The following is an 18,720-nucleotide window of genomic DNA, read 5'->3' as shown; positions in this document are numbered from 1 at the left end:
AAAATAAAGAAAAAAAACATTTCATCACCTGCTCTTCTAGTTCTTTGGCTGAGATGGACATCATGAAAGAAACATCATTGAAAGATATTTCCGGTGGGGTCCATGGCTCCTTGAGGTAAAATAACAGGTACACAGTCAAGGTGGTTCCAGCAAAAGGTATTTTGACATTTATTTCACTGTCGTGTCTCTGTTCAACCGACACCAACAGATTTTCTGATCCTCCAGTGATTTCAGCAAGATCGCTGCACAGACCACCTGAAATACACATAGAGTACAGTATACAATGACGACAAATTTTTATGAAATGATACATTTCATTGATGAATTAATATGCTACACCATAATTCAAAGACTAAAGTACATTTTTAAACTTTATAATTGAGCAAACAGCAACTATGCCAATATCACAAATTTTAAGTTATTTGTATTTTTTCTAACAGTACTTACCTCGAACTACTTTCTTAGGAGTATCTGGGATCTCCTCCCAACCGACCAGAATTTTGTGTAGTTCACCCCACTCCCGTTTTCTATGCGGGGTAACCTCTGGTGGAGTGATACGCGCCTAGAGGCGACCCGGTGTCAGAGAGCATGCTTGCTCAGGTCTCAATCTCCAGTAAGTTTTTGACAGATAGGTTTCTACTAAGTCCTGTAAGGCACTCAGGGTAGGATGGGCGGGCCATAACCCGTAAGTAGTTCGAGGTAAGTACTGTTAGGAAAAATACAAATTACTTAAAATTTGTGATTTGTTCCAACATGGAGTACTTACCTCGAACTACTTTCTTAGGAGACTTATACCTTAGGAGGTGGGAATGTCCCACAGGACCCAGAGACCGTGATGAGGAGAGAAAAGGGGAACCTAGATAGAAGGCTAGGTTCTGCTGACCCTCCAAGAGAAAACACGAGAAATAGGGAAAACTACCCAAAACCTATCATAGTGTCTAAGTAAATCACCTCTGTAAAAATCCTTGGAGACGTATTCATTCACTGACGATGTAACCCATGGCAGTTAAAGGATTTTAGGGTCATTTCAGGGAAGGTAATAGGGAAAAAGGAGAGGGTAAGGAAGGAACCTGTGTCTCTTCGACTTACTGCCCTTGGTTTCCCTGGGGTTACACCTTTAAATCTTTTGAAGCGCAGAAATGACAGGGCCGAGAGAGAATCCGTCCAGGGATCTCCTCGAACACTCCTTCAAGTAGTGAGCTGTGAAGGTTGACTGACTAGCCCATGTACCTGCCCTCAGGATTTGGCGGACTGCCATGTTCTTCTCAAAGGCCAACGAAGTACTAAGCCCCCTGATGTCGTGGGGTCTAGGCTTCCCCAGAAGAGGAACCCCTGCACTACTGAAGGCCCTCATGATCACTTGCCGTAGCCAGAAGGAGATCGTATTCTTGGAGACTGGCTTCTTTACTAATTCTGAGGAGACGAACAGACTCTTGATTTAGGGTCGAAGTCTGGCCGTCCTCTACGTACTTCCGTACCGCTCAGACAGGGCACAGAAGCAAGTCCCACGGGTTGTCCGAACGAGGGATTGCCGGCACCGAGAATCCTTCAAACGTGGGGTCCCAGACTGCTAGATTCTGGGTCTTGGCCACGAAGGATGGTACGAACCTGAAGGTAGCTTCACGCCAGCCCTTCGAGTGTGACACCTCGTACGACAGTCCATGAATCTCCCCTACCCGTTTTGCTGATGCCATCGCTAACAGAAAAACTGTCTTGAGGGTGAGCTCTCTGTCTAAGATGTCCTTTAGGGGTTCGAAGGGAGGTTCTGACAGCATCTTCAAGACTCTAGTCACGTCCCACTGGGGCACCCTAACGGCCTGAGGGGGGCACGATTGCTCGAAGCTCTTGATGAGCATCGAGATGTGTCTGGAGGTACCCAGGTCGATGCCCTTCAGGAGGAAGACTTGTCCCAGGGCACCCCAGACTCCTTTAATGGCTGGGATGTACATGTTCACCTCATCCCTGAGATAGACTAGGAAGTCAGCTATCTCCGGGATGGAGACCTGCAACGGCTTGATGTTCTTCGAGACGCACCACTTCGTGAAGGTAGCCCATTTTGCCTGGTAAACTGCGGCTGACGAACGTCTCAGGTACCCTGACATCCTTGTTGCCATCTTTGCCGAATACCCTTCCTTCCTCAGGAGACGCTCGATAACCTCCACGCGTAAAGGAACCTTTGAAAGTGCGGTTGCCAGAGAAGGTCTGGTCTGTCCGGAAGGGGCCAAGGTGGAAGGCGTGCCAGTTCCTTTAGATCTGCGAACCACTCTCTCTCCGGCCACCAGGGCGCTACCAAAGTCATCCACAGGTTGTCCGCTCACCTCACCCTGTTGAGGACTTGCCTGAGCATTCCGAAGGGAGGGAAGGTATAAACGTCAAGGTTGTCCCAAGGGTGTTGGAAGGCGTCCTCGAACGCCGCCCCCGGATATGGCACAGGAGAACAAAACACGGGAAGCTATGCGTTCAGTCTCGTGGCGAAGAGGTCTATCACTGGCGAGCCCCACTTCTGAATGAGGCTTGGCCACTTTCAGGTGCAAGGACCACCCGGACCCTACCACTTGACCCATTCTGCTGAGTGCCGTCGGCCAGGACGTTTCTCTTCCCTGGGATAAATCTGGCCGAGATCTTGATCTGCTCCATTTTGGCCCATTCCAGAAACTCCAACGTGAGGTCGCACAGCTCCTTGGATTTCAGTCCTCCTTGCTTCTTTATGTAGGCCACCACCATGGCGTTGTCGCACATCAGTGCCACGGTGTTACCCCGGAGCTGATGAACGAACTCTAGGCACGCTCTTTGCACTGCCATCTTTTCTAGCACATTTATGTGCAGGTTCTTCTCTTTCCCTAACCATCTTCCTCTTGCTGTGCTGTCGAGGAGATGAGCACCCCAACCCTCCTTGGATGCGTCCGTGAACAGGAGCATCTCCGGAGGGTCGGCTGCGAAGAGCATCCCCTTGAGGGTGTTCGATCTGTCGTGCCACCACTCTAGGACATCGGGACCACCTGGTTCCAGGTCTCCTTCAGGTTCCATTGTACTCCCCTGAGTTTGAGTCTCCCCTGTGGGACTAGCTTCTCTAACGACACGAGGTGGCATATCAGTCTCTGCCAGTCCTTGGCTCTCCTGGGCTGGTCCGACAGGAAGGGCCATAGGATCTGGTCCAAGTTGTCCAGTCTCTCCGCGGAAGGGAAGGCTCTGACCAATCGGGAGTCAAGGACCATCCTGAGGTAGGTCATCCTGGTGGAGGGTATCAGTTGGGACTTCTCCAGGTTGATGATGATACCCAGGACGTTGCAGAACTTCAGGAGCTTCGCGCCTTGCTCCCTCAGTACTTCCCCTGAGGCTGAAAGCAACAACCAGGTGTCCAGGTACCGAATCAGGCGGATACCCTGTTCGTGTGCCCAGGCCAAGACTGTTGCGAAGACCCTCGTGAAGACCTGAGGGGCTGTGGACAGACCGAAGCAGAGGGTCTTGAACTGCAACGTTTGGGTACCCCATTTCACCCTCAAGTACTTCCTGCTGGAGAGGTGAACAGGGATCTGGAAGTATGCGTCCTTGAGGTCTAGGACCGACTTCGGAGTGTCCATCTTGAAGTCGGTCTTGCACATGAACCTGTTGAGGGCTGAGAGGTCTATGATTGGTCTCCAGCCCCCTGTCGCTTTCTCCACCAGGAAGAGTCTGATGTAGAACCCTGGACCCGGGTTCTTGACTGGTTCTATAGCCCCTTTCGCCAGCATCGCAGAGACCTCTTCTTGTAGGGCCGTCCTTCTCAAGGGATCCTTCGGTGCTAACCATTCCGCTTGCAGATCTGGTATCAGAGGTGGGGGGTCCGCCAGAAAGGGCAACCTGTACCCTTCTTTCAGAACTGTTGCGGTCCACGGATCCGATCCGTGATCTCGCCATGCTTGCCAAGAGTGTTTGAGGCATCCCGCAACCTGAGGCTTCGGCCGGAGTAGGGGGCCCCTCTCCCTATCTCCTTCGAGAGGCGCGGCCTGAACGACCTCTTCTGGCGGCCGAATAGGAAGGCCTGAAGGCTGACTGCGCAGCCGGCATTCCTCTACGGTAGGGCTGCGAAGGCTGCTGCCAGGTGAGGCGCGAGGAGGGAGAGAGACGTCGGAGGGTGTCCTTCTATGGGCAGGTCTTCTCGCTGGAGGGGTCTGGGTTCTCCCACGTCCTTTAGCTTCCTGACCCTCTCTACCGTCTCCTCCACCGCCTTCATGGGGAACACTGAGTCGTCCCACAGTGGCAGGCTCCTCAGGAACCTCGCTTCTCTGTCAGGGTGCCTCCTTACGAGTTTGCTGAGCACAGTGTCCCTCTTCCGCAGTATCCAATTGGCGGCCTGCGCGATGGATTGGTAGGAGAATAACTTCAGGGCCTTACCTTCCGAGCTAATAAGCTCCTTCAGCAAGGCCTGATTCTTCTAGATAGTGAGGTCGTGCGAGGATTGGAACCCTTCCAGCATGGAGGCCCACCAATCCAGCCACAATGACATGTGCACCAGGTCCTTGGCCAGCTCCTCCATCATGGACGTTTCCGCACGGAAGAAACAAACCGGGGCAGTGGTAGCCCTCTCCTCTGCCGCTCCTTGTCCCAGGATGGCGACTGCTGGCTCCACCGAACAGGGACCCGCACAGTGTCCTTCAGGAAGGTAGAACCGGCTCTGTGTCTTCAGGCCCTGGAGAAGTTTAGAGGTGCTCTGGCTCTTGGGAGCTTCCGCGTGGTTGGCCACGACCTTGTCAACGTGCGCCATACCCAGCCTGACATCCCTAGCCAAAGGGAGGGCTAGCGAGGGCCTCTGTTGGACAGGCGCATCCACCAGCCTGCTGAGGCTCGAGAGCCAGACTACGTCAGTAGAGGGCTCAAGTTCGTCCAGCCTATGGCGACGCCTAATGAGGCCTATCACCCTCCTGTAGGCCGAAACTTCCGCTGTCGAACCTTCTACACCCTCCTCTACATTTTCCATCGGGCGCTCCAGAGCTTGTGACGGAGGACCTCCGATGGGGGGGAGCCGCACGGGGAGGAGGCATCTTCCTGGAGTGGTCCAGTCTCTGCGTTTCAGGGAGTAGGACGGGCATCGCCGCTGGGACGGAGGCCTCTGTCTTGGATTTTTCTCTTCTTCCGGCGGACCAGGGGTCTGCGGGCTTTCCCGTCGAGGGAAGGAGTCTCTCTCGTTCCGGACGATTCATCATAGATTTTGAGTCCGGAACGCGGCTGGCAGACTGAAGGGGCGACTCTCTCCGCTGGGCGGATGGAGTCGGAACCTTCGCAGACTTATGCCTGTCCCTTGGGGCCTGAAGAGACGACTCCCTCCGTCGATCAAACCTGCTGCTGGAGACAAATCGTACTGGTGAGCGGGACCTAGGGAGCCGTGGTCTGCTGAAGCACCCAGGAGTTGGCTACGGGGGATGGCGACCTGCACCCATTCTTCCTTCGGCGAGTCACTTCTCCTATACTTCCTCCTGGGGGATCTAGAGCGACCAATCACGTGGCGGGATCTGGAATGGGAACGTGGGCGAGACCGTCCCCTGCGGGACCTATCTCGCTGTCTCATATGGTCCCTCGGGGCTTCGTCTTCCGATGAGTAGGAGTAGGCCTCGACCGAGGAGCCCGAAGATTGTAGGACCTCGCTGAAGGGCCTGGGTCGCGCCTCATTGCTGGTGGGTCCACATGGTGTTCGGTCGGCGACGAAGGCTCCAGGAAGACGGATGGGAACATAGCTGAAGGCACTGGAGGGGAGCGGGAGAGCTCCTCACTGGGGAACCAGGTCTCAAACTCCTCTTCCATCCTCAGGGGAGATCTGAAGGGCTTCTTCGGAGGCGCCCACGCGAGGGAGTTTGACGGCGGCGAGTCTTCCTTCTCGGCGGCACCCTCGGCTGCTGACGCAACTGAAAAACCTGCCCAAGACGGGCCCTGCTTTCACCCCCGAACACACTCCCGTCCCTCCCTCAGGCCCCCCACTTGCCTGGATTGAAGACACAATCCCACTGTCAGGTAAATCAGACTCCTGGGGAAGGGCCACAGGCATCTTCCCCGCAACAGACTTACGTCGACCCCTACACTGGGTAGGGGAAGGCGGCAGAGAGACTCTGTCCGAAGAAATGCCAGGCGAAGCGAGAGGCGAAGAGACGCTCGGTTTCCTAGGTGAATGTCTAGAGGTCTTCTTCTTGGTGCCGTAGCGCACCCCCTGAACCTCGTTCAGGACTCGCACTCCGGACACGTGGCTGTAGAGGAACACACACTGCCCCTACATGAAGAACACAAGGAGTGCGGGTCAACTTCTGGCTTAGAGAGGAAGGCGCCACACAATTTACCGGCCATAGGCCCAGGGCAACGATGGGGATGCTCCATAACGCATTAGTAAGACACCGCGAGACACAGGACACAGAGGGAAAAGGATAAGGAAGAGCACAAAGGGACCACGTGGGAACCGCGTGAGACACAATGGGGTCGGGGACACAAATTGTCGCACTGGGTAAGAGAGAGAGCGTTGGGATGTTATCCGCGACGCGACCAGAAACTTACTGGATATCGAGACTTGAGCAAGCATGCTCTCTGACCCCAGGTCGTCTCTGGGCGCGTATCACTCCGCCAGAGGTTACCCCGCATAGAAAACGAGAGTAGGGTGAACTACACAAAATTCTGGTTGGTTGGGAGGAGATCCCAGATACTCCTAAGAAAGTAGTTCGAGGTAAGTACTCCGCGTTGGAACAACTTAGTTTTATATAAATAATATACAGTATTTGCATAATTCATGATAAACTATATGAGAATTATACACAACATAAATGTACTGCTATTAATCCTCATTACTTGTACTGAGAGTAAAGAAAAATTTTTCTAAGCAAAGTACCTTTATTAAACAAGAGAACAGAGCATAGCACTGTCAAATAAAAGATGCAAATCATAGCACAGGATTACTGGTAATATCAGAGTTTATTATTTTCCAAATTAATATAATGAGTTTACCAAAACAGAAAAGTATTTGTTGCCACTTGTAACTCAGACAAGTCATTGGTTTCTTTACATGAATGTAACTTACCTGACAATCCATTCTTCTTCACATACTCTATCTGACGTGTGAATTGTTTCAAAGCATTATCTCGTTCAATCTTCAAGCATTTTTCCATCACGGCTTCCTTCATGAAAAAGGCTTCTTGTGTTAATCTAAAAGAATGAATATTTCATGAGTTATATATGTTCAAATGTAAAATTTTCAAAAAGTTAATACAATGTTATAAACTCTGTGCATGAAATGCCATGTTGTGCTTTGCATATAGTATTATTTTTTTATTATTATTATTATTATTATTATTATTATTATTATTAACTGCTACGCTACAACCCTAGTTGGAAAAGCAGGATACTATAAGCCCAAGGGCACCAACAGGGAAAATAGCCCAATAAGGAAAGGAAATAAGAAAATTAATAAACTACAATAGAAGTAATGAACATGTAAAAAATTTTAAGAACAGCAATAAAATTAAAAATAAATCTTTCATATATAAACTATAAAAATATAAAAAACAAGACGAAGAGAAATAGGAGAGAATAGTGTGCCTGAGTGTACCCTCGACCTAGAGAAATCTAACCCAAGACAGTGGAAGACTATAAAGGCTATGGCACTACCCACGATTATAGAATACAGTACTGGTTTGATTTTGAAGTGTCTTTCTCTAAGAAGAGCTGCTTACCATAGGTCGAGTCTCTTCTACCCTTACCAAGAGTAAAGGGGCCACTGAACAACTCAAGTGCAGTAATTAACCCTTTGTGTGAAGAAAAAATTTTATTTTCATTAGTAAAATAAATTTTTGAATATACTTACCCGATGATCATGTAGCTGTCAACTCCGTTGCCCGACAGAAATCTACGGTCGGGATACGCCAGCGATCGCTATCCAGGTGGGGGTGTAATCAACAGCGCCATCTGTGGTCAGGTACTCAAGTACTTCTTGTCAACAAGACCTCAATTTTCTCCTCGGTCCACTGGTTCTCTATGGGGAGGAAGGGGGGGTCCTTTAAATCATGATCATCGGGTAAGTATATTCAAAAATGTTATTTTCATTAGTAAAATAAATTTTTGAATATACTTACCCGATGATCATGTAGCTGTCAACTCCGTTGCCCGACAGAAATCTACGGTCGGGATACGCCAGCGATCGCTATCCAGGTGGGGGTGTGCTCAACAGCGCCATCTGTGGTCAGGTACTCAAGTACTTCTTGTCAACAAGACCTCAATTTTCTCCTCGGTCCACTGGTTCTCTATGGGGAGGAAGGGCGGGTCCTTTAAATCATGATCATCGGGTAAGTATATTCAAAAATTTATTTTACTAATGAAAATAACATTTTTCAATATTAATCTTACCCGATGATCATGTAGCTGATTCACACCCAGGGTGGTGGGTGGAGACCAGCATACATGTTAACAAAGAAGCTAAGTATCCCGTATTTCATTTTATTAGTTATTCAAAATAACAAATATAAAATAAATAAGTACCTGGTAAGGAAGTCGACTTGAACCATTACTCTGCCTTTATTAAGTACGTCTTCCTTACTGAGCGTAGCGGTCCTCTTAGGATGCTGAACGACTCTTAGGTGCTGAAGTATAAAGGGCTGCAACCCATACTAAAGGACCTCATCACAACCTCTAACCTAGGTGCTTCTCAAGAAAGAATTGACCACCCGCCAAATCAACCAGGATGCGGAAGGCTTCTTAGCCGACCGTACAACCCAAAACAACAATAAAAAGTATTCAAGAGAAAGGTTAAAAAGGTTATGGGATTATGGGAATGTAGTGGCTGAGCCCTCACCTACTACTGCACTCGCTGCTACGAATGGTCCCAGGGTGTAGCAGTTCTCGTAAAGAGACTGGACATCTTTGAGATAGAATGATGCGAACACTGACTTGCTTCTCCAATAGGTTGCATCCATAACACTCTGCAGAGAACGGTTCTGTTTGAAGGCCACTGAAGTAGCCACAGCTCTCACTTCATGTGTCCTTACCTTCAGCAAAGCAAGGTCTTCTTCCTTCAGATGAGAATGAGCTTCTCTAATCAGAAGCCTGATGTAGTAAGAAACTGCGTTCTTAGACATTGGTAGCGAAGGCTTCTTGACAGCACACCATAAGGCTTCTGATTGTCCTCGTAAAGGTTTTGACCTTCTTAGATAGTACCTAAGAGCTCTGACTGGGCAAAGTACTCTCTCCAGTTCGTTCCCCACCAAGTTGGACAGGCTAGGGATCTCGAACGATTTAGGCCAAGGACGTGAAGGAAGCTCGTTTTTAGCCAAAAAACCGAGCTGCAAGGAACATGTAGCCGTTTCCGATGTGAAACCTATGTTCCTGCTGAAGGCGTGGATCTCACTTACTCTTTTAGCTGTTGCTAGGCATACGAGGAAAAGAGTTTTTAATGTGAGGTCCTTAAAAGAGGCTGATTGGAGCGGTTCAAATCTGGATGACATAAGGAACCTTAGGACCACGTCTAGATTCCAGCCTGAAGTGGACAACCGACGTTCCTTTGAGGTCTCAAAAGACCTAAGGAGGTCCTGTAGATCTTTGTTGGTGGAAAGATCCAAGCCTCTGTGGCGGAAAACCGCTGCCAACATACTTCTGTAACCCTTGATCGTAGGAGCTGATAGGGATCTAACGTTCCTTAGATGTAACAGGAAGTCAGCAATCTGGGTTACAGTGGTACTGGTTGAGGAAACTGCATTGGCCTTGCACCAGTTTCGGAAGACTTCCCATTTAGACTGATAGACTCTGAGAGTGGATGTCCTCCTTGCTCTGGCAATCGCTCTGGCTGCCTCCTTCGAAAAGCCTCTAGCTCTTGAGAGTCTTTCGATAGTCTGAAGGCAGTCAGACGAAGAGCGTGGAGGCTTGGGTGTACCTTCTTTACGTGAGGTTGACGCAGAAGGTCCACTCTTAGAGGAAGAGTCCTGGGAACGTCGACCAGCCATTGCAGTACCTCTGTGAACCATTCTCTCGCGGGCCAGAGGGGAGCAACCAACGTCAGCCGTGTCCCTTTGTGAGAGGCGAACTTCTGAAGTACCCTGTTGACAATCTTGAACGGCGGGAATGCATACAGGTCGAGATGGGACCAATCCAGCAGAAAGGCATCCACGTGAACTGCTGCTGGGTCTGGAATCGGAGAACAATACAATGGGAGCCTCTTGGTCATCGAGGTAGCGAACAGATCTATGGTTGGCTGACCCCACAGGGCCCAAAGTCTGCTGCAAACATTCTTGTGAAGGGTCCACTCTGTGGGGATGACTTGACCCTTCCGGCTGAGGCGATCTGCCATGACATTCATATCGCCCTGAATGAACCTCGTTACCAGCGTGAGCTTTCGATCTTTTGACCAAATGAGGAGGTCCCTTGCGATCTCGAACAACTTCCTCGAATGAGTCCCTCCCTGCTTGGAGATGTAAGCCAAGGCTGTGGTGTTGTTGGAGTTCACCTCCACCACCTTGTTTAGCTGGAGGGACTTGAAGTTTATCAAGGCCAGATGAACCGCCAACAACTCCTTGCAATTGATGTGAAGTGTCCTTTGCTCCTGATTCCATGTTCCCGAGCATTCCTGTCCGTCCAATGTCGCACCCCAGCCCGAGTCTGATGCGTCCGAGAAGAGACGGTGGTCGGGGGTCTGAACAGCTAAAGATAGACCTTCCTTGAGAAGAATGCTGTTCTTCCACCACGTTAGAGTAGACCTCATCTCTTCGGAAACAGGAACTGAGACCGTCTCTAGCGTCATGTCCTTTATCCAGTGAGCAGCTAGATGATACTGAAGGGGGCGGAGGTGGAGTCTCCCTAACTCGATGAACAGGGCCAGCGATGAAAGTGTCCCTGTTAGACTCATCCACTGCCTGACTGAGCATCGGTTCCTTCTCAGCATGCTCTGGATGCACTCTAGGGCTTGGTTGATCCTTGGGGCCGACGGAAAAGCCCGAAAAGCTCGACTCTGAATCTCCATACCCAGGTAAACAATGGTCTGGGATGGGACGAGCTGGGACTTCTCTAAATTGACCAGGAGGCCCAGTTCCTTGGTCAGATCCATAGTCCATCTGAGATTCTCCAGACAGCGACGACTTGTGGGAGCTCTTAAAAGCCAGTCGTCTAAATAGAGGGAGGCTCTGATGTCTGCCAAGTGAAGGAATTTCGCAATATTCCTCATCAGTCTCGTAAACACAAGAGGTGCCGTGCTTAGGCCAAAGCACAGGGCTTGGAACTGGTACACAACCTTTCCAAAGACGAATCTTAGGAAAGGTTGGGAGTCTGGATGGATGGGGACGTGAAAGTATGCGTCTTTCAGGTCTAACGAGACCATCCAGTCCTCCTGCCTGACCGCTGCTAGGACCGACTTCGTCGTCTCCATCGTGAACGTCTGCTTGGTGACATAAGCATTGAGAGCACTGACGTCCAGCACCGGTCTCCAACCTCCTGTCTTCTTGGCTACCAGGAAGAGACGGTTGTAAAAGCCCGGGGATTGATGATCCCGGACTATGACCACTGCTTCCTTCTGTAGCAAGAGCGACACCTCTTGTTGCAACGCTAGCCTCTTGTCCTTCTCCTTGTAGTTGGGAGAGAGGTTGATGGGAGATGTAGCTAGAGGGGGATTGAGGCAGAACGGAATTCTGTATCCCTCCCTTAGCCACTTCACAGACTGAGCGTCTGCACCTCTGCTCTCCCAAGCTTGCCAGAAGGTCTTGAGTCTGGCTCCTACTGCTGTCTGGAGAGAAAGGCAGTCAAAACTTGCCTTTTGCGGACTTGGAACCCTTCTTGGACTTGCCACGGTGACTGTCTGCACGGGTACCTCCACTGCTGGAGGTTCTGCCACGAAAGGGCGGGATGAACCTAGAAGCAGGTGTATCAACTGCTGTAGGGCGGAAGGGTCTAGGCACGGAAGGTAAGGTTTTAGCCTTACGTGCAGAAGAAGCCATGAGGTCATGAGTATCCTTCTGGATGAGAGAGGCAGCCATCCCCTTAATCAACTCCTCCGGAAACAGACACTTGGAGAGAGGAGCAAACAGCAACTCTGACTTCTGGCAAGGAGTGATACCAGCAGATAAGAAGGAGCACAGATGTTCTCTCTTCTTGAGGACTCCTGAAACATATGAAGCCGCAAGTTCACCAGACCCATCCCGAATTGCCTTGTCCATGCTAGACATGATCAGCATGGCTGAGTCCTTATCTGAAGGGGAAGTCTTCCTGCTTAAGGCTCCCAAACACCAATCGAGGAAGTTGAATATCTCGAAGGCACGAAAGACTCCCTTCAACATATGATCAAGATCTGAAAAGGACCAGCAGATCTTCGAACGTCTCATAGCCAACCTGCGGGGAGAGTCAACCAGACTTGAGAAGTCGGCCTGGGCAGAGGCAGGAACCCCCAAGCCAGGTTCCTCTCCCGTGGCATACCAGACGCTCGACTTAGAAGCCAGCTTGGGAGGAGGAAACACAAAAGAGGTCCTTCCCAGTTGCTTCTTGGAATGCAACCAGTCCCCCATAACCCTCAAAGCTCTCCTAGATGATCTGGCGAGAACAAGCTTGGTGAAGGCAGGCGCAGCAGACTGCATGCCCAGAGCAAACTCGGAGGGAGGAGAACGAGGGGTTGCAGACACAAAGTGTTCAGGATACAAGTCCCTGAACAAAGCAAGGACTTTGCGAAAGTCTAAGGAGGGTGGCGAAGACTTGTGTCCTTCAACATCAGAGTGAGGATCATCCAGATGAGCAGCTTCATCATCCGATACATCATCATCCGAAAGTTGAGTTGTGAGAGGCAAAGGCAGAGCAGCAAGCTGAACGGCTGAATCCTGCAGAACGGGTGCATGCGTACCTGCGGATCCATCATCATGCCTCTGCTGGACAGTCTGCGAGCTGGCAACAACAAAAGCAGAGGGCTGGTGTGTGGGAGGGTCTGCGGTGGGCTGAGGAGCATGCGGTATGGTATGCAGAGCATGCTGTAAGGTATGCGGCTCATGCTGCATGGTATACGGAGCATGCTGTAAGGTCTGCAGAGCATGCTGCATGGGCTGAGGAGAATGCCGCATAGTGCTGGAACCCGGCAACTCCTGATGCGGCAGCTCACGCATGTTAGCAGATGGTGCAGCAAGAACATGCGTCTGGCAGTGAGGCCTGCGCATCGGTGGAGGAGCTCTCACAGGTGGGGTGTGGGAGCAGGCAGCCGCAGTATCTGCTGAGCGCACAACCTCTGCGGGTTGTAGGTTAACAGGAGAGGTGTTAACCTTCTCGGCATGATACTCCTGCATAAAAGCCGCAAGCTGAGACTGCATAGTCTGCAGCATGGACCACTTAGGGTCTACTGTGGTTGGAGCAACAACAGACGGAGCAGAGGCCTGTTGAGGGACCACTCTACCTCTCTTGGGAGGTGTGCAGTCATCAGATGACTGCGGCGAGTCCGAACTGACCCAGTGGCTACACCTGGGCCGTTGGACTAGCTCGGAAGGGACCTTACGTTTGAGCGGTCGTGAGACCTTGGTCCACCGTTTCCTCCTGGAAACCTCTTCCACAGACGAGGAATGTAAGGGCTCATTCGTCTGTAAGTGGATGGGACGATCCTTAGCAGATACGTCCGCAACCACTGAGGATACATCTGTGCGCCGATCAAGGCCTGCCGAACCCTTTGGTCCTTCGACATTGCTTCTCCCCTGGGCTTGGGAGCTTGCAAGAGGTCCCGGACTGGGAGGACGACTGGCACGCACAGATGTACCCTCATGCGCAACACTGACACTGACACTATGCACATCACTAGCACTAACACTTCCCACTGCACTCTTCGCTTTCAGCTCTCTGACATCTGCCAAGAGCTGATTGCGGTCACTAACCAACGACTCCACCTTCTCACCGAGAGCCTGAATGGCACGCAACATATCAGCCATTCCAGGCTGAGCACTCGTAGCAGGTTCGGGAGTCACCACCACAGGGGAAGGAAAAGGTTGAGGGGCATGGGGAGAGGAAAAATCCACAGAGCGAGAAGAACTCCTCCTATCTCTCTCCTTCTCTAACCTACGTGCATATCTGAGGAATTCATTAAAATCGAATTCCGAAAGCCCAGCACATTCCCCACATCGATCTTCCAATTGACAGGATTTTCCCCTACAATTGGAACATACGGTGTGAGGATCTATAGAGGCCTTCGGAAGACGCCTAGTACAAGTCCTAACACTACATTGCCTGTATTTAGGAACTTGGGAATGGTCAGACATCTTGAATTTAGAGGTAGTCAAGGGGGAATTCCAAAATTAAGCAAAGATCGTTAACCAATGAATCAAATTAATTCCAAAAGCTTGCTAAGCTAAGGATAAAGCTTCCTGAACAGCGAAGGCTAAACTTCAGAGCAAATACATCACCAAATCGTGAACAAAAGACTCCAAAATCAACAGCGTATCCATGTAGGTCTTGCCGGCGGCACGACAGAGGAAAAATTGAGGTCTTGTTGACAAGAAGTACTTGAGTACCTGACCACAGATGGCGCTGTTGAGCACACCCCCACCTGGATAGCGATCGCTGGCGTATCCCGACCGTAGATTTCTGTCGGGCAACGGAGTTGACAGCTACATGATCATCGGGTAAGATTAATATTGAAAAATTTATTTTACTAATGAAAATAACATTTTTCAATATTAATCTTACCCGATGATCATGTAGCTGATTCACACCCAGGGTGGTGGGTGGAGACCAGCATACATGTTAACAAAGAAGCTAAGTATCCCGTATTTCATTTTATTAGTTATTCAAAATAACAAATATAAAATAAATAAGTACCTGGTAAGGAAGTCGACTTGAACCATTACTCTGCCTTTATTAAGTATGTCTTCCTTACTGAGCGTAGCGGTCCTCTTAGGATGCTGAACGACTCTTAGGTGCTGAAGTATAAAGGGCTGCAACCCATACTAAAGGACCTCATCACAACCTCTAACCTAGGTGCTTCTCAAGAAAGAATTGACCACCCGCCAAATCAACCAGGATGCGGAAGGCTTCTTAGCCGACCGTACAACCCAAAACAACAATAAAAAGTATTCAAGAGAAAGGTTAAAAAGGTTATGGGATTATGGGAATGTAGTGGCTGAGCCCTCACCTACTACTGCACTCGCTGCTACGAATGGTCCCAGGGTGTAGCAGTTCTCGTAAAGAGACTGGACATCTTTGAGATAGAATGATGCGAACACTGACTTGCTTCTCCAATAGGTTGCATCCATAACACTCTGCAGAGAACGGTTCTGTTTGAAGGCCACTGAAGTAGCCACAGCTCTCACTTCATGTGTCCTTACCTTCAGCAAAGCAAGGTCTTCTTCCTTCAGATGAGAATGAGCTTCTCTAATCAGAAGCCTGATGTAGTAAGAAACTGCGTTCTTAGACATTGGTAGCGAAGGCTTCTTGACAGCACACCATAAGGCTTCTGATTGTCCTCGTAAAGGTTTTGACCTTCTTAGATAGTACCTAAGAGCTCTGACTGGGCAAAGTACTCTCTCCAGTTCGTTCCCCACCAAGTTGGACAGGCTAGGGATCTCGAACGATTTAGGCCAAGGACGTGAAGGAAGCTCGTTTTTAGCCAAAAAACCGAGCTGCAAGGAACATGTAGCCGTTTGCGATGTGAAACCTATGTTCCTGCTGAAGGCGTGGATCTCACTTACTCTTTTAGCTGTTGCTAGGCATACGAGGAAAAGAGTTTTTAATGTGAGGTCCTTAAAAGAGGCTGATTGGAGCGGTTCAAATCTGGATGACATAAGGAACCTTAGGACCACGTCTAGATTCCAGCCTGGAGTGGACAACCGACGTTCCTTTGAGGTCTCAAAAGACCTAAGGAGGTCCTGTAGATCTTTGTTGGTGGAAAGATCCAAGCCTCTGTGGCGGAAAACCGCTGCCAACATACTTCTGTAACCCTTGATCGTAGGAGCTGATAGGGATCTAACGTTCCTTAGATGTAACAGGAAGTCAGCAATCTGGGTTACAGTGGTACTGGTTGAGGAAACTGCATTGGCCTTGCACCAGTTTCGGAAGACTTCCCATTTAGACTGATAGACTCTGAGAGTGGATGTCCTCCTTGCTCTGGCAATCGCTCTGGCTGCCTCCTTCGAAAAGCCTCTAGCTCTTGAGAGTCTTTCGATAGTCTGAAGGCAGTCAGACGAAGAGCGTGGAGGCTTGGGTGTACCTTCTTTACGTGAGGTTGACGCAGAAGGTCCACTCTTAGAGGAAGAGTCCTGGGAACGTCGACCAGCCATTGCAGTACCTCTGTGAACCATTCTCTCGCGGGCCAGAGGGGAGCAACCAACGTCAGCCGTGTCCCTTTGTGAGAGGCGAACTTCTGAAGTACCCTGTTGACAATCTTGAACGGCGGGAATGCATACAGGTCGAGATGGGACCAATCTAGCAGAAAGGCATCCACGTGAACTGCTGCTGGGTCTGGAATCGGAGAACAATACAATGGGAGCCTCTTGGTCATCGAGGTAGCGAACAGATCTATGGTTGGCTGACCCCACAGGGCCCAAAGTCTGCTGCAAACATTCTTGTGAAGGGTCCACTCTGTGGGGATGACTTGACCCTTCCGGCTGAGGCGATCTGCCATGACATTCATATCGCCCTGAATGAACCTCGTTACCAGCGTGAGCTTTCGATCTTTTGACCAAATGAGGAGGTCCCTTGCGATCTCGAACAACTTCCTCGAATGAGTCCCTCCCTGCTTGGAGATGTAAGCCAAGGCTGTGGTGTTGTCGGAGTTCACCTCCACCACCTTGTTTAGCTGGAGGGACTTGAAGTTTATCAAGGCCAGATGAACCGCCAACAACTCCTTGCAATTGATGTGAAGTGTCCTTTGCTCCTGATTCCATGTTCCCGAGCATTCCTGTCCGTCCAATGTCGCACCCCAGCCCGAGTCTGATGCGTCCGAGAAGAGACGGTGGTCGGGGGTCTGAACAGCTAAAGATAGACCTTCCTTGAGAAGAATGCTGTTCTTCCACCACGTTAGAGTAGACCTCATCTCTTCGGAAACAGGAACTGAGACCGTCTCTAGCGTCATGTCCTTTATCCAGTGAGCAGCTAGATGATACTGAAGGGGGCGGAGGTGGAGTCTCCCTAACTCGATGAACAGGGCCAGCGATGAAAGTGTCCCTGTTAGACTCATCCACTGCCTGACTGAGCATCGGTTCCTTCTCAGCATGCTCTGGATGCACTCTAGGGCTTGGTTGATCCTTGGGGCCGACGGAAAAGCCCGAAAAGCTCGACTCTGAATCTCCATACCCAGGTAAACAATGGTCTGGGATGGGACGAGCTGGGACTTCTCTAAATTGACCAGGAGGCCCAGTTCCTTGGTCAGATCCATAGTCCATCTGAGATTCTCCAGACAGCGACGACTTGTGGGAGCTCTTAAAAGCCAGTCGTCTAAATAGAGGGAGGCTCTGATGTCTGCCAAGTGAAGGAATTTCGCAATATTCCTCATCAGTCTCGTAAACACAAGAGGTGCCGTGCTTAGGCCAAAGCACAGGGCTTGGAACTGGTACACAACCTTTCCAAAGACGAATCTTAGGAAAGGTTGGGAGTCTGGATGGATGGGGACGTGAAAGTATGCGTCTTTCAGGTCTAACGAGACCATCCAGTCCTCCTGCCTGACCGCTGCTAGGACCGACTTCGTCGTCTCCATCGTGAACGTCTGCTTGGTGACATAAGCATTGAGAGCACTGACGTCCAGCACCGGTCTCCAACCTCCTGTCTTCTTGGCTACCAGGAAGAGACGGTTGTAAAAGCCCGGGGATTGATGATCCCGGACTATGACCACTGCTTCCTTCTGTAGCAAGAGCGACACCTCTTGTTGCAACGCTAGCCTCTTGTCCTTCTCCTTGTAGTTGGGAGAGAGGTTGATGGGAGATGTAGCTAGAGGGGGATTGAGGCAGAACGGAATTCTGTATCCCTCCCTTAGCCACTTCACAGACTGAGCGTCTGCACCTCTGCTCTCCCAAGCTTGCCAGAAGGTCTTGAGTCTGGCTCCTACTGCTGTCTGGAGAGAAAGGCAGTCAAAACTTGCCTTTTGCGGACTTGGAACCCTTCTTGGACTTGCCACGGTGACTGTCTGCACGGGTACCTCCTCTGCTGGAGGTTCTGCCACGAAAGGGCGGGATGAACCTAGAAGCAGGTGTATCAACTGCTGTAGTGCGGAAGGGTCTAGGCACGGAAGGTAAGGTTTTAGCCTTACGTGCAGAAGAAGCCATGAGGTCATGAGTATCCTTCTGGATGAGAGAGGCAGCCATCCCCTTAATCAACTCCTCCGGAAACAGACACTTGGAGAGAGGAGCAAACAGCAACTCTGACTTCTGGCAAGGAGTGATACCAGCAGATAAGAAGGAGCACAGATGTTCTCTCTTCTTGAGGACTCCTGAAACATATGAAGCCGCAAGTTCACCAGACCCATCCCGAATTGCCTTGTCCATGCTAGACATGATCAGCATGGCTGAGTCCTTATCTGAAGGGGAAGTCTTCCTGCTTAAGGCTCCCAAACACCAATCGAGGAAGTTGAATATCTCGAAGGCACGAAAGACTCCCTTCAACATATGATCAAGATCTGAAAAGGACCAGCAGATCTTCGAACGTCTCATAGCCAACCTGCGGGGAGAGTCAACCAGACTTGAGAAGTCGGCCTGGGCAGAGGCAGGAACCCCCAAGCCAGGTTCCTCTCCCGTGGCATACCAGACGCTCGACTTAGAAGCCAGCTTGGGAGGAGGAAACACA

The 18,720-nt window shown here is 50.3% G+C and overlaps 1 protein-coding gene across 2 annotated transcripts in view; it reads right to left on the bottom strand.

The window, feature by feature from the left end:
* LOC137658744 (BRISC and BRCA1-A complex member 2-like) overlaps window positions 1–7,166 on the bottom strand; it is a 77,868-nt gene extending 70,702 nt beyond the window's left edge. For both annotated transcript variants that reach the window (XM_068393769.1, XM_068393770.1), the window contains exons 1-2: window positions 7,034–7,166; window positions 29–255 (exon numbers count right to left, since the gene is read on the bottom strand). In XM_068393769.1, the coding sequence (XP_068249870.1) occupies window positions 29–255; window positions 7,034–7,136 (330 nt within the window). In that variant the 5' untranslated portion in view covers window positions 7,137–7,166. The remainder of the gene's footprint in view (window positions 1–28; window positions 256–7,033) is intronic.
* Between the last annotated feature and the right edge of the window lie 11,554 nt (window positions 7,167–18,720).

This window comes from Palaemon carinicauda, chromosome 19 (genome assembly GCF_036898095.1).
Source record: "Palaemon carinicauda isolate YSFRI2023 chromosome 19, ASM3689809v2, whole genome shotgun sequence".
NCBI classification, from domain to species: domain Eukaryota; kingdom Metazoa; phylum Arthropoda; class Malacostraca; order Decapoda; family Palaemonidae; genus Palaemon; species Palaemon carinicauda.
Note: the sequence above shows the minus strand (reverse complement) of the source record. Positions and strands in the feature narration are given on the sequence as shown.